This window comes from Hyla sarda, chromosome 2 (assembly GCF_029499605.1).
Source record: "Hyla sarda isolate aHylSar1 chromosome 2, aHylSar1.hap1, whole genome shotgun sequence".
Taxonomy (NCBI): Eukaryota; Metazoa; Chordata; class Amphibia; order Anura; family Hylidae; genus Hyla; species Hyla sarda.
In genome coordinates, this window is record NC_079190.1 from 275,637,654 (window position 1) to 275,651,738 (window position 14,085).

Genomic DNA, 14,085 nt, shown 5'->3' on the forward strand with positions numbered 1-14,085 from the left:
GTGAATTCACTAGTAAATAGGTCGGGTTTTGAAACCACGCCCCTTTCTGGGCTGACTATGCCCACTTTTTGCGACAGACCACACCCTCTTTTCATCGTTTCACAGTGCAATGTCGGGTTTGTCAGAATTTCCTGTCGCACACTGGCGTAGACTGGCGTAGACATGTCGCAGACAACTCTGCACCAAAATAACGAGACAAAAAACGGTCGGTTTTAGCTTAGTAAATGAGGCCCAATGGGTCCATAAACCAGTCAGGAGGCAGATGACTGTATGCTTTAGTGACCAATGAGATTAAAGGTTCTCTGTCAGCTACAAGACACCATGCAAGTTACTGACACTGTTAGGCTTGGTTCACATTACGATTTTATCGTCCGATTAACAGAAAGTAAAATCAGACAAAAACTGATTCCCTGAAATTTGAAATAATTGTTTGGCATCCAAATTAAAATCATATGCCAAAATTGTATGGTAGAAAATGTAAAGCTTTTTCATCTGATTTTTACACTCCTTGTATGTAGCAGGTGTACCAAAATGGAAACCAGGCTCCAAAGACTGGTTCTGAAAGTGGGTAAAAGGCTGCTGTGGCACATTATACAAATGACAGTGTCTTCTGGAAGGAAGAATCTTGAAGCTTCTAGGGTCTGTCACGCCCCCTCCCATAGACATGAATGGAGGAGGCGTGGTGTGACATCACTAGGAGGAGTGGCAGTGATGTCTCGTCCCTGTCTTGGAGGCAGCACCGAGATCGCGGGGTCCCCAGCGGTGGGACCCAGGGGATAAGATGTATAAAGCCAGAATACCCCTTTAAGTGCAATGCAAAGAAATACATTTGCAAGATTCCCCAATATCTGATACACACATTATACAACCAGCAAACTTTTATACATTCAGCCACCCAACACCTGTAGTCGGACACTAGACTTGTTCTGCATTTTGCTACTTATCATAATTTTTATATAAATATTTAGACACAATTTAAATAGCTCAAAACTTGACAAAGTGGAATATTTTACTAGCTAAAATGAATGGGCAATGTAAAAATGTCTTAGTATCCATGGAAATAAGAGCATAACAGCTATGAGAGGACACATTGCTATGTGCTCAGTGAACCAGTTAATCTCCTTTGACCCCATTTATAGCAGACATAGAGCAGTGGTATGTGCAACTCTGCCGCTAATGTAGTACAGATCCAGCTGTCAGCGTATATGATGTCTATTTTAGGGTAATTATTAAGCAAACATTGCTGTGGTCTCTATGTATCTAGAAATCGCAGCTGTCATATTCAGGAAAGTTTTATAAGGAATAAAAATAAATATTTACTTAATTAACCTATACAGGATGCTGATATCCTGTGCATAAATATAGCTTATCATACCATGGATTCACTTAATTTATTTCATAGTACCCAAAAATAAATACAATTTACCTATATGGGATGTATAAACAGTCAGCTGAGCTGCAGAAAAGTGTCATTTAAAGCAGGTCTGTCACCATAACATGGTGCTCTGGCAGAATAATATGGGGACAATTCTACTGAACTATTAGCCTATACAGCACAAAAAAGGGGTTATTCACCTTTGGTGGTGTTTCAGACACACAATGTATTTTCTGAGAAATGTATTGCTAGTGCACGCTATTTGGTAAATTAATCCCATCCGGTCATATGCCAAAACTTGTGCTGTCATGCGCCCAACTTTGTCCAAAACTAATTTTTTCACCAGTGTATTGTGGCGTATAGGTGTCAGTTATATAAATAATATGCAATTACCACCAAATATTTACCCCCATGTACTTTATTGTGAATAGCACCTCCTACATGCTGATAGGGGCTGGGGAAGGCAATAAGATTATTTTGCCAGAACATTGAGCATGTTTAACATTCTGGTGGGATTTTTAGATCGAAATTTTCTGACAGAAATTCCACCTAGAAAATTCTGCAGTGGAAATGGGTTAACGGAAAACTCATTCACTTGCATGTTACCTTCGAGCATCAGAATTTCAAAGAGAAATTCCTGAGCAGAATTCTGCTCTGAAATTCTGTAGTGTGAACCCGGCCTAACTAACCTCTAGAAATTATGGGGAGTAGCATGCACTTAATAGCATATACCTAATGTGGGGGAACTCTGCTGCCTAAACCTAATGTGGGGGACCTCTGCTGCCTACACCTATTGAGGGGGAATTCTGCTGCCTACACCTTATGTGTGGGAACTCTGATGCCTGGCTAATGTCGGGGACTATCTTCTAGGTTCCTCCCTAGCTAATATGGAGACAAACTACCAAACTAATAGGAGGGCTACCTACTCCCCACATAGGGGGTTTTCATACAGGGGGCAGCTATCTGGGGGATTTACCTACAGGGGAAATGACTACCTACCTAGAGGACATTAACTACCTGGGAGGATGATTCACTAGGGGCCACTACCTCCTTGATACACTACCTACCTGGGGGCAGTACCTATCTGCAACTTTCGCAAGCAACAACTTATTTTCTGTCCGCTAACACAAAATACTTTGATGTCCCCTCCCGAGAAAAGACTTTGCATCTTCCACTGGTTGAAGGGGGATGCTGGATAGCTATTTGACTAACTAGCTGGCTATCTAACTTACTTTATACCTGGATGCCTAACTACCTGCATACCTGGCTATCTAACTACCTACATACCTGGCTGCCTAACTACCTACCTACATATCCTGCTACCTACCTACCTGGCTACCTAACTACCCCAATTTGTACAGACCTAAGCTTTTATACTTGGCTGCCTAGCCTCCTAGTTAGCCACCTACCTACATGCCTGGCTACATACCTACCTACCTGGCTAATAACCTACCTACATATCTGGCTTCCTGATCTACCTACCTAGTTACCTATTTACTTGGCTACCTACCCACTTGCCCTTTTACTGTGCAGGACACCAAGGAGGGCATTATTACAGTTTGTGGGCCTATAGATGGGATAATTCTGTAAGGAGGGGAGGGCACTGGAAAATTGCAGAGTCCAACATGCTTGTCCTGCAGATGTTAAGAGACTGGCATGGTGGTCTGATCCAGACGGAGAAGAAAAGAAAAGAGGACGCTGACGATCAGAAAAGAAGTAATTGTGAGTCTCTAGATGTAACTGTAAGTACATATATGGTATACAGATCCTGTATACAGCTGATATCTACTGCCATATGGTCCTCTATATAATCACATATTGTATACAGAACTCTATACATTCTACAGCTATAAGGGCACTGTATATAATCGCTTATATAGTATACAGATGCTGTATAGTATACAGTCTGTGTATAGTGCTTTTATTCTGTACAGTATGGTGGTATTATCCAGTTATTGTGTGGTGGTATATATTTCCTCCTCGTATACTGGTATTATTGTTCAAGGATTTGGGTGGAATAGGTGTGTGGAATAGGTGTGTGGGTCCAGGGGCCCTGAGTGTTGTCAGTCCGCCCCTGAGGACATGTCAAAAGTTTTGTAGAAACTAAGTGACCCTTTAAGTGAATAAAGTTTATAATTGGATGTATAAACAATAAGGTTCATATTAAAGTGATATCATATCTAATGTTAGAGAGAAGATTTGAACTGGTTTCATGTTTACACCTTACTTCTTTGTATTCCTTCCAGTTCCGGTGGAAATCCATTGATCCATCTCTGCGATGCTGAATGACCGTCCATCCTCCTCCACTAGTATCCATATCACAAAATGCCTGCATAAGATATTATACAACATTAAAACAAAGGAATGCATTCTTTACTAGAATAAGTTACTGCTCGGTGAGTTTAATGGGTCTAATAAGTGTTTGTGCTGGAACACATTTCTTTAATGAGTAGAAACGCTGTTAAACATCAATACCCAGTATACTAGTCCAAGAACAACTAACATTATGGTAAAAGACATTTCCTTTGATGGTTAAGAGTAATGTCAATAAACAGAACATTACATTTTGGATTTTACTGTTAGCGTTTTGTTTTTCTTGTATTAAATTGGGTTGATTTCAATTTTTTGTAAAAGCTTTTTGCTGAGTTTAGATGGTTTAACTTTTGATCCCTATGTTGTGGCCCAGTATAGGAGTTGCACCCCTGTACCCTTGCTGTCCAGCCAGGCGGACTCTATTACGGTGTCTCCTATGTAATGAAAATGGTTAATTATACATTGTGTTATCTATTATAATGTCTTTATACTGTTATGTGCCTTTAAATCCTGTTACCAAATGTTGTAACCAAGGAAGGTACCAGTGATCACGTGACTAATAGGGTGACCTATAGGACCCCTCCAGAGTCTCCCCCCATATAAACCCTGGGAGAAGCTAGTTCAGTCTGTTCTCTTGAGTTCTGAGGTCAGTGAAGTCAAGTCCTGAGAGAGTCTCAGGTAAGCTACATACAGGTTGAAGTCAGTCTAGTCAAGTCAGTCAAGATCAGTCTGTACCAAGTCAGCGTGGGCCTGCAGCAAATTGTCCAAATCCCCTGTAAGTCCCAGCGACCTCTAGAGTCCCTGAAGTCACTGGTCACCTCCTTGGGCCTAACTCAGCTGTCAAGACCATTACACCTCAGTAAAGCTGCCGTTGTTCCGTAACTTGGCGTCGGAATCATTATTTGTCCCATGCCTAGCCCAGGATCCAGCGGCAAACCGTCTGTGGTGCAGAGGTGAAACCATGCCCTGGCATCATGAATATAAGGGGTTAATGTCATCTGCCCCTAGGTTAATAACATTTGCCCTCCATCACACCCTCACCACACCTATTTCACCCACTAAACCTATATTCAATAGAGATTGCATATATACTGTATGTTCTATCATGGTTGCCAACAGTCTGTAAAAAATGTTTGTACAGATTATTGTGATTGTAACAATTATCATTTGGTACAGTTCACAGTAAATGCTGCTATTGTCTACATTTCAGTATTCTGCATTATAAACACATCACTTTCATTCATTCTGGTTTTCATTATGGTTAGCTGTCTGGGAAATTGTTCAGAAATTTTTTTAAAAAAATGGGTTGGCAATCTTGTACTATAGGGGTTAATTGATAAAATGGAATCACTGCCCGGAGGTATTCTGGGCAGAGATTCTGTCTGGGACGGGCACCGGCAAAACAAGTCAGAGCTAGGATCACTTGGAAATGTCTCCACAGATGACAATGCATTTCAGAGCTGATTCTCTCCAAAGAATGAACATGGAGTCTGGGGTTTGGAAATTTCTGCAGCAGAACATACGCTACATAAATTCCGTAGTGTGAAAGGTGCAGCAGAATTGGATTGACAAGAATGGAAGGCTACTGCACCGTATTCCGCTCTGAAAATCTGTAGTGTTAATGGGCCCTAAGTCTGGAACAGCAGAATGGGAGAGGTCTATTACCGGAGGAGAATGGGCTCAGATTGCTATTTTCACTCTTCATTTCTTAGGCCCCATTCACACCACATTTTGGTGTTCACGTCAGACTCTATAATAGCAACCTGTGAAAATAGGATGCCAATCCATTACCTGACTTGCCCATCTACATCAAAAGTTATTAATAGCTTCCACCACTTCTTTCTAGCTTTTACAGTATATGAAAGGGTTTGCTTTATCTGTATTAGATCATTGCTTATTTTTCTTTAATTGTTTTTTTTATTTTTATTTTTTTTAACTTATTTTGGGATGTCTTTTTGGGGAAGTTACTAGTTTTCCATAAAGCTGGTCTCAGTACAGTATTTTCAACTTTACACTGATAGTTCTAGAAGCAAATACAGTGATCCCTCAACTTACAATGGCTTCAACATACAATAGTTTCAACATACAATGGTCTTTTCTGGACCATTGTAACTTGAAACCAGACTCAACATACAATGTACAGACAGTCCAGATCTGCGAAACGTGTCAATGGCCGGAAGAACCGACCAATCAGAATGGGCAATTTACTGGTAAAACACCTGTATTACTGAAGTGCCTGCACTGACTGGTGTCTGTACACTTTACCTGTACCAGGGATACCTGCTCCTTTGGACACCAGGTGAGGGCGGCTCCATGTTACTTTTTTTTGGGACACTGTGTTCTGTACAGGACCCGGAAGAAGCTCCTGTCCTCTACATAGACCAGTGTTTCCCAAGCAGGGTGCCCCCAGCTGTTGCAGAACTACAACTCCCAGCATGCTGGGAGTTGTAGTTTTGCAACAGCTGGAGGCTCCCTGCTTGGGAAACACTGACATAGACAGTGATTTACAGCTCCCAGCTGATCTTTCTTACTTGTATATGTAAGGATTTGCTTTATCTATATTACTTATCTACTTATTTTTCTTTAATCCTGACTTTTTCCTATTTTTGGATGACATTTTGGTGGCTTCAGAACCGATTACCAGGTTTCCATAGAGTTCTGGTCTCAACATACAATGGTTTCAACATACAATGGTCGTCCCAGAAACATTTACTATTGTAATTTGAGGGACCCCTGTAATATTGTAACTTGAGGGACCACTGTATAAAATCAGTAATGCTTAGTAATCCACAATAAAGACCAATGTCAGTGATTTAATAGCCAAAGCGTACACATTCCTTCACCTAGTAAGTATTTAGAACGTAATAATATCAGCCTGTATTACTCTCTGTATATCTGCAGGCAGCTGCTAACATCCAGTGGATAGTGTACTGTTAACACATGTTGCTCCAGTGTCCATATGGAAAATATTCAATTCCTTATTTGAGATGCTCATTTGACAATCATGGGTTCTGGGAAGTCTGTTTACCCATTGTTATTTGTCTCTGGATTTAATGTTTGCAAGTAATGTGATATTCAATGAAATCAGGTCTAATGATTGAACTATTCAGTTCATCAGTAAAAATAATAGGATCATTTACTCATCAGCTTTTTCCATTGGAATCTAAACTATTTCATTTCCTAAAACTATGTGTAAAGTATATTATAATTTACTCCAAAAGCATTTTGGACTCTTAGGGGTGATATTGGCGTTTCAGACACTGGTCTTAAAGGGGTACTCCAGTGGAAAGGGTTGTTTTTTTTATTTATTTAAAAGATGCCCAGGCTGGCTGCTTTAGAAAAGCAAACCTGTACATACCTCCAAAGCTGCCGGTCTCAGGTGCTCTCCTCTTTAGGGTCCTGGGGGTCAATACGTCAATTGCCGCTCAGCTAATTACTCGCCATAGCGGCTCAGCCAGTGATTAGCTGTGTGGCAGTTTGATGTACTAGGTCCAGCCCTGGTCTCAGTGTACTCTGCTTCCTGGTACTGGGGCCCAATACATCACATAAGGGGTCATCCAGGCACAGGCTGAGGTGGGACACCGCTGCTAAGCGGCATTTGACCTATTGACCAGCATCCAAAGGAGGAGAGCACTAGAGACCGGAAGCAATGTTACTGAAGGCAGCAGGGAGGGTGGGTGATTTTTTTTAAAGCAGGCAGCCTGTGTATCTTTAAAAAAGCAAAACTTTTTTATGCCAGTGTACCCCTTTAAGTAAAATCCTGTTGGATTTAGATATGCCAGATTTAATAAAAGGGGTGCTCCACTGGAAAATATATATATATATTTTTTTTTTTAAATCAACTGGTGCTAGAAAGTTAAACAGATTTGTAAATTACTTTTATTAAAAAATCTTAACCTTTCCAGTACTTATCAGCTGCTGTATGCTCCGCAGGAAGTTGTATTTCTTTTTGAATTTCCTTTCTGTCTGACCACAGTGCTCTCTGCTGACACCTCTGTCCATATCAGGAACTGTCCAGAGTAGGATCAAATCCCCATACCAAACCTCTTCTGCTCTGGACAGTTCCTAACATGGACACAGGTGTAAGCAGAGAGCACTGTGGTCAGACAGAAAGGACATTCAAAAAGAAAAGAACTTCCTATGGATCATACAGCAGCTGACAAGTACTGGAAGGATTAAGATTTTTTTTTTTATAGAAATAATTTACAAACCTGTTTAACTTTTCTGGCACCAGTTTATTTACATTTTTTTTTCCAGTGGAGTACCCCTTTAAGGGGGCAGATTTCCTAATAAGTCTGGCACATTCATGGCGATCTTGTGTTCCTCTGACTGAAATATACCCTAGCTAGGAGCTTGTATAGGTTTTCAGATAAAACCTTTGTCTGCTTTAGTAAATCTGATGGGTGTAGGAGGCCACACACCCTTTCTGAAAATTCACTTTAACTGTCCGCTAAGCCTTACCCTATAAGGGAGCTTGGTGTAAAGTTGCAAAAACGAGTACATTTTTGTGCAAAATGGGGCTTATGCAAATATTTTCAACTTTTCACTCCAAAACAATGGTGTACTTAGTTGATAAATTCCTCCCTTAGACCTCTTAAATTGAACGTATAACCAATAATCAGGATATATAGTAGTTATATAACTCCACTGAGGCTGTTTTTACACATCATGTTTCTTGCTGCCTTTGTTCTGTTTTTAATTTGTGGGAAATGTAGGCTGAATCACAGAACCCACATAATTGTGCAGTTGTAAATTAAATGGAGCCTATCGCATGCATGCCACATCACTAAAAAAAGGTAGGCAAAAGACATACACAAGAACATCTAAATTATTTTTGCTTCTTATTTGCTTCTTGAAAGGAGAACTCCAGCAAAAGGTAACTTATTTCCCATTTACAGGATAGGGGATAAGTAGCTGATCATGGGGGGAGGGGGGTCTGACCACTGGGTGCCCCTGCGATCTCTGGGAAGGGAACCCGGTTCTGTAAGTGAGGAGCGTGTGTTGTCTACCATTAGATGGCATGCACTCCATTCCTTTCTATGGGAGCGCCCATGATGCCGGAGTAACGTACTCGGGTCTTTTTGGTGCTCCCATAGAACTGTATGCTGTCTGCAGCACATGCTCCTCCCTGAGCGCTGGTCCCATCCCAGAGATCGCAGGGGGTCCTATGATAAGCTATTTATCCGCTATCCTGTGGATAAGGAATAAGTTTATGTTTGTATCTTATGGCCAAGATAAAAACTGCAAAATTTCAGGATTATTTTACACAAACATTAAACAATGGGTCATATTCTGATGACACGCTCTTTTTAAATAAAACCTGTCAACAGGTCTATGTAAAGCCTCATGCATCTGGCTCTTTATGGCTCAATTCTGTACAGATCTGTATTATGATACCCATAGAGCAGTGTTTTCCTAACATTGTGTCTCCAGCTGTTGCAAAACTACAACTCCCAGCATGCCGAGAGTTGTAGTTTTGCAACAGCTGGAGACACACTGTTTGGAAAACACTGCCCTAGAGGTGGTTTACTACTAAATTGACAGCAAAAAGCATCAAGTGAAGCTATCTTGGTGTGTTTATAATGTCAAAAAATAGAGGCCAAAGATGCCTGGGTGGGAAACTCTACTTAATAGCTGGAAGAAGCCTTCATGTTGTTATGGGTCAGATGTAAAACATGTGGAAAGTGAACAACTACAGTCAGGTCAGCTGTGAGTCATTGGATTGAATAGTTTCTTCCTCAGACTTCACTTGATCAGTACTATTGTTACCTGTCTGGTGATGGTAATGGTGATGGTAATAGTTGGTCATGTTACATTGGAATTTACATTAATATTTATACTTAGAGATGTGCCGTAAGTACTTATAATGGGGAAAAGTATTTTGCTCTGATGATACAGAGGAACAGATGCCTATGGAAAAATAAAATGTTTGTAAATAGTATATACAAGTGACACAATCGTAAAGGGAATATAATTCTTTACCAGATTCATGCTGAGGGCATCATATATATATGAGGGCATCATATATATATATATATATATATATATATATATGTATGTATACGGACTACACAGTAAGCACGTGCTTAGTAGTTTGTAGTATTTATCATGAGGGTCCCTATCACCAGATATGGCTCAATGTAGTAGGGGGCCTTACAATGACGACTGTATTATTGTATATTAGAATATGTCCCTCTCAGGAGAAAGGGCTTGATGATTGTAGTGACCCTATTAGTATTAAAGGGTTACTCTGCTCCCTAGTGTCCGGAACATTGAGTTCTGAACGCTGTGTGCGGGCTTCCGTGTTCACGCCCACCCCCTCGTGGCTTTACAGCCTGCCCCCTCAATGAAAGTCTATGGGAAGGGGGCAGGGCGGCCATCACGCCCCCTCCCATAGACTTGCATTGAGGGGGCGGGATGTGATGTCACATGACGGGGCGTGACGTCACGAGGGGGCGGGCGTGGGCACGGAAGCCCGCACACAGCATTCGGAACTCAATGTTCAGGACGCTAGGTAGCGGAGTAACCCTTTAAGTAAAAGAAAGATAAACATTGTTGTAATGTATGATACATTATATAACTTATTGGTATTCATTTTTATGAAGAATTAAAGTGGTTATCCAACATAAAGTGACTTCTGGTGCCAGAAAGTTAAACAGATTTGTAAATTACTTCTATTTTAAAATCTTAATCCTTCCAGTATTTATCAGCTACTGTATGCTCCACAGGAAGTTATTTTCTTTTTCAATTTCCTGTCTGACCACAGTGCTCTCTGATGACACCTCTGTCCATTTTAGGAACTGTCCAGAGCAGGAGAGGTTTGCTATGGGGATTTGCGCCTACTCTGGACAGTTACTGAAATGGACAGAGGGGTTAGCAGAGAGCACTATGGTCATACAGAAAGGAAATTCAAAAAGAAAAAAACTTCCTATGGAACATACAGCAGCGGATAAGTACTGGAAGGGTTAAGATATTTAAATAGAATTAATTAACAAATCTGTTTAACTTTCTGGCACCTGTTGATTAAAAAATAAAAAATGTTTTCCATTGGAGCTCCCACCATCCTATTTTTTTTTGCTAGCCCGTTTGCACCCCCCCCCCCCGCTACGGCACTATGCCCGTTCCCTCCTCCCCCCACCCCCGCCCCGCATACCCCGTTCCCTCATTACACTTGCAGTTACTGCGGAGTCCGGCAGCGGGCGTGCAGGGACAGCGGCGGCAAGGAGGCGGAGGTGGCGATGTGCGGGAGGAGTTGCCTCCCAGCCAGTGGCCGGGGAGCCAATGCGTTTGCTCCCGCCTGTCTGATTGACAGGCAGGGAGCGAGTGCAGCCTAACTGAAAAAGGACTGATTGCCACTCCTTTTTCAGTGGCCGGTTTTTAAATGTAAATTAAACCTTTTTAATGAAAAAAAAAATATAAAAGTATATTAGAGATATGTTGTAGTACATAGGTACTACAACATATCAAAAAATAAAGTTGGTGACAGTGCCCATTTAAGGATCCAGCCAATTTTTAGTGTAGGACTCGGCCATTTTTTGCACTGATCTGACCACTGTCACTTTAAGCATTAATAACTCTGGAATGCTTTTACTTTTCCGTCAGCTTCCGAGAATGTTTTTTCGTGACATATTCTACTTTATGTTAGAGGTAAATTTTCGTCTATACTTGATGAAAAAATTTTACATTTTGCATTTTTCTAACTTTTGAAGCTCTCTGCTAATAAGGAAAATTGACATCCCAAACAAATGATATATTGATTCACATATACAATATGTCTACTTTATGTTGGCATCATGAAGTTGACATGTTTTTACTTTTGGAAGACACCAGAGGTCTTCAAAGTTCAGAAGCAATTTTTCAATGTTTCACAACGTTTTCTAAATCTGAATTTTTCAGGGACCAGTTCAGTTTTGAAGTGGATTTGAAGGGCCTACATATTAGAAATAACCCACAAATGACCCCATTATAAAAACTGCACCTCTCAAAGTATTCAAAATGACATTCAGTAAGTGTGTTTACCCTTTAAGTATTTCACAGGAATAGCAGCAAAGTGAAGGAGAAAATTCAAAATCTTCATTTTTTACACTCGCATGTTCTTGTAGACCCAATTTTTGAATTTTTGCAAGGGGTAATAGGAGAAAAAGTCCTCCAAAATTTGTAACCCAATTTCTCTCGAGTAAGGAAATACCTAATATGTGGATGTCAAGAGTTAAGCGGGCACAGTTTTGGAGAGTGAATTTTGCTGAAATGGATTTTGGGGGGCATGTCGCATTTAGGAAGCCCCTATGGTGCCAGAACAGCAGAAACCCCCCCACATGGCATACCATTTTGGAGACTACACCCCTCAAGGCACGTAACAAGGGGTCCAGTGAGCCTTAACACCCCACAGGAGTTTGACCACTTTTCGTTAAATTCGGATGTGTAAATGAAAAAAAAATTTTCACTAAAGGGCAATTTCCCCCCCAAAATTTACCATTTTTACAAAAGGTAATGGGAGAAAATGCCCCCATTTGTAACCCCATCTCTCCTGAGTATGGAAATACCATATGTTAGGACATAAAATGCTCTGCGGGCAAACTACAATGCTCAGAGGAGAAGGAGTCAAATTTGGCTTTTGGAAAGCAAATTTTGCTAAAATGGTTTTTGGGGGGCATGTCGCATTTAGGAAGCCCCTATGGTGCCAGCACAGAAAAAAAAACACACCCCTCAAGGAACGTAACAAGGGGTACAGTGAGCCTTAACACCTCACAGGTGTTTCACAACTTTTTGTTAAAGTTTGATGTGTAAATGAAAAAAATGCAGTTTTTTCCCCAATTTTACATTTTTACAAGGGGTAATAGGAGAGAAAGACCCCCAAAATTTGTAACCTCATTTCTTCAGAGCATGGAAATACCCCATGTGTGGATGTCAAGTGCTCTGCTGGCGAACTACAATACTCAGAAGAGGAGGAGCGCCATTGAGATTTTGGAGAGTGAATTTGTTTGGAATGGAAGTCAGGGGCCAAGTGCGTTTCCAAAGCCCCACGTGGTGCCAGAACAGTGGACTCCCCCACATGTGACCCCATTTTGGAAACTACACCCCTCACAGAATTTAATAAGGGGTGCAGTGAGCTTTTACACCCACTGGTGTTTGACAGATCTTTGGAACAGTGGAAAAATAAAATTTTTCATTTTCATGGACCACTGTTCCATAAATCTGTCAGACACCTGTGGGGCGCAAATGCTCACTGTATCCCTTATTACATTACATGAGGGGTGTAGTTTCCAAAATGGGGTCACATGTGGGGGGGTCCATTGTTCTGGCACAATGGGGGGTTTGTAAACACACGTGGCCTTCAATTCCGGACAAATTTTCTCTTCAAAATTCCAATGGCGCTCCGTCTCTTCTGAGCATTGTAGTGCACCCGCAGAGCACTTTACATCCACACATAGGGTATGTTCTTACTCAGAAGAAATGGGGTTACAAATTTTGGGGGGCTTTTTTTCCTATTTTCCCTTGTGAAAATGAAAAATTTAGGGTAACACCAGCATTTTAGTCAAAAAATTTTTTTTCATTTTCCCATCCAACTTTAATGAAAATTCGTCAAACACCTGTGGGGTGTTAAGGCTCACTATACCCCTTGTTACATTCCGTGAGGGGTGTAGTTTCCAAAATGGGGTCACATGTGGGTATTTATTTTTTTGTGTTTATGTCAGAAACACTGTAACCACATATGGGGTATTTCCGTACTCAGGAGAAATTGCGTTACAAATTTTGGGGTTCTTTTTTTCCTTTTACCGCTTGTGAAAATAATAAGTATGGGGCAACACCAGCATGTTAGTGTAAAAGTTTTAATTTTTTTTCACACTACCAGGCTGGTGTAGCCCCCAACTTTTCCTTTTCATAAGGGTAAAGGGAGAAAAAGCCCCCCCAAATTTGTAGTGCAATTTCTCCCGAGTACGGAAATACCCCATATGTGGCCCTAAACTGTTTCCTTGAAATACGACAGGGCTCCGAAATGAGAGAGCGCCATGCGCATTTGAGGACTACATTAGGGATTGCATAGGGGTGGACATAGGGGTATTCTACATCAGTGATTCCCAAACAGGGTGCCTCCAGCTGTTGCTAAACTCCCAGCATGCCTTGACAGTCAGTGGCTGTCCAGAAATACTGGGAATTGTTGTTTTGCAACAGCTGGAGGCTCCGTTTTCGAAACAATGCCGTACGATACGTTTTTCATTTTTATTGGGGGGGACAATGTAAGGGGTGTATATGTAGTGTTTTACCGTTTATTATGTGTGGGTGTAGTGTTTTTAGGGTATATTCGCACTGGCGGGTTATGGTGAGTTTCTCGCTAGGAGTTTGCAATGCGGCTAAAAATTTGCCGAGCTCAAACTTGAAGCAGGAAACTCACTGTA

General features: G+C 41.1%; 1 protein-coding gene across 6 annotated transcripts in view; it reads right to left on the minus strand.

Annotated features, from left to right (window-relative positions):
* The window catches only part of LOC130356112 (angiopoietin-2-like), a 137,108-nt gene that overhangs the window by 65,940 nt on the left and 57,083 nt on the right, over positions 1–14,085 (minus strand). For all 6 annotated transcript variants that reach the window (XM_056557163.1, XM_056557162.1, XM_056557169.1 and 3 more), the window contains one exon: positions 3,603–3,704. In XM_056557163.1, coding sequence (XP_056413138.1) covers positions 3,603–3,704 — 102 coding nt within the window. The remainder of the gene's footprint in view (positions 1–3,602; positions 3,705–14,085) is intronic.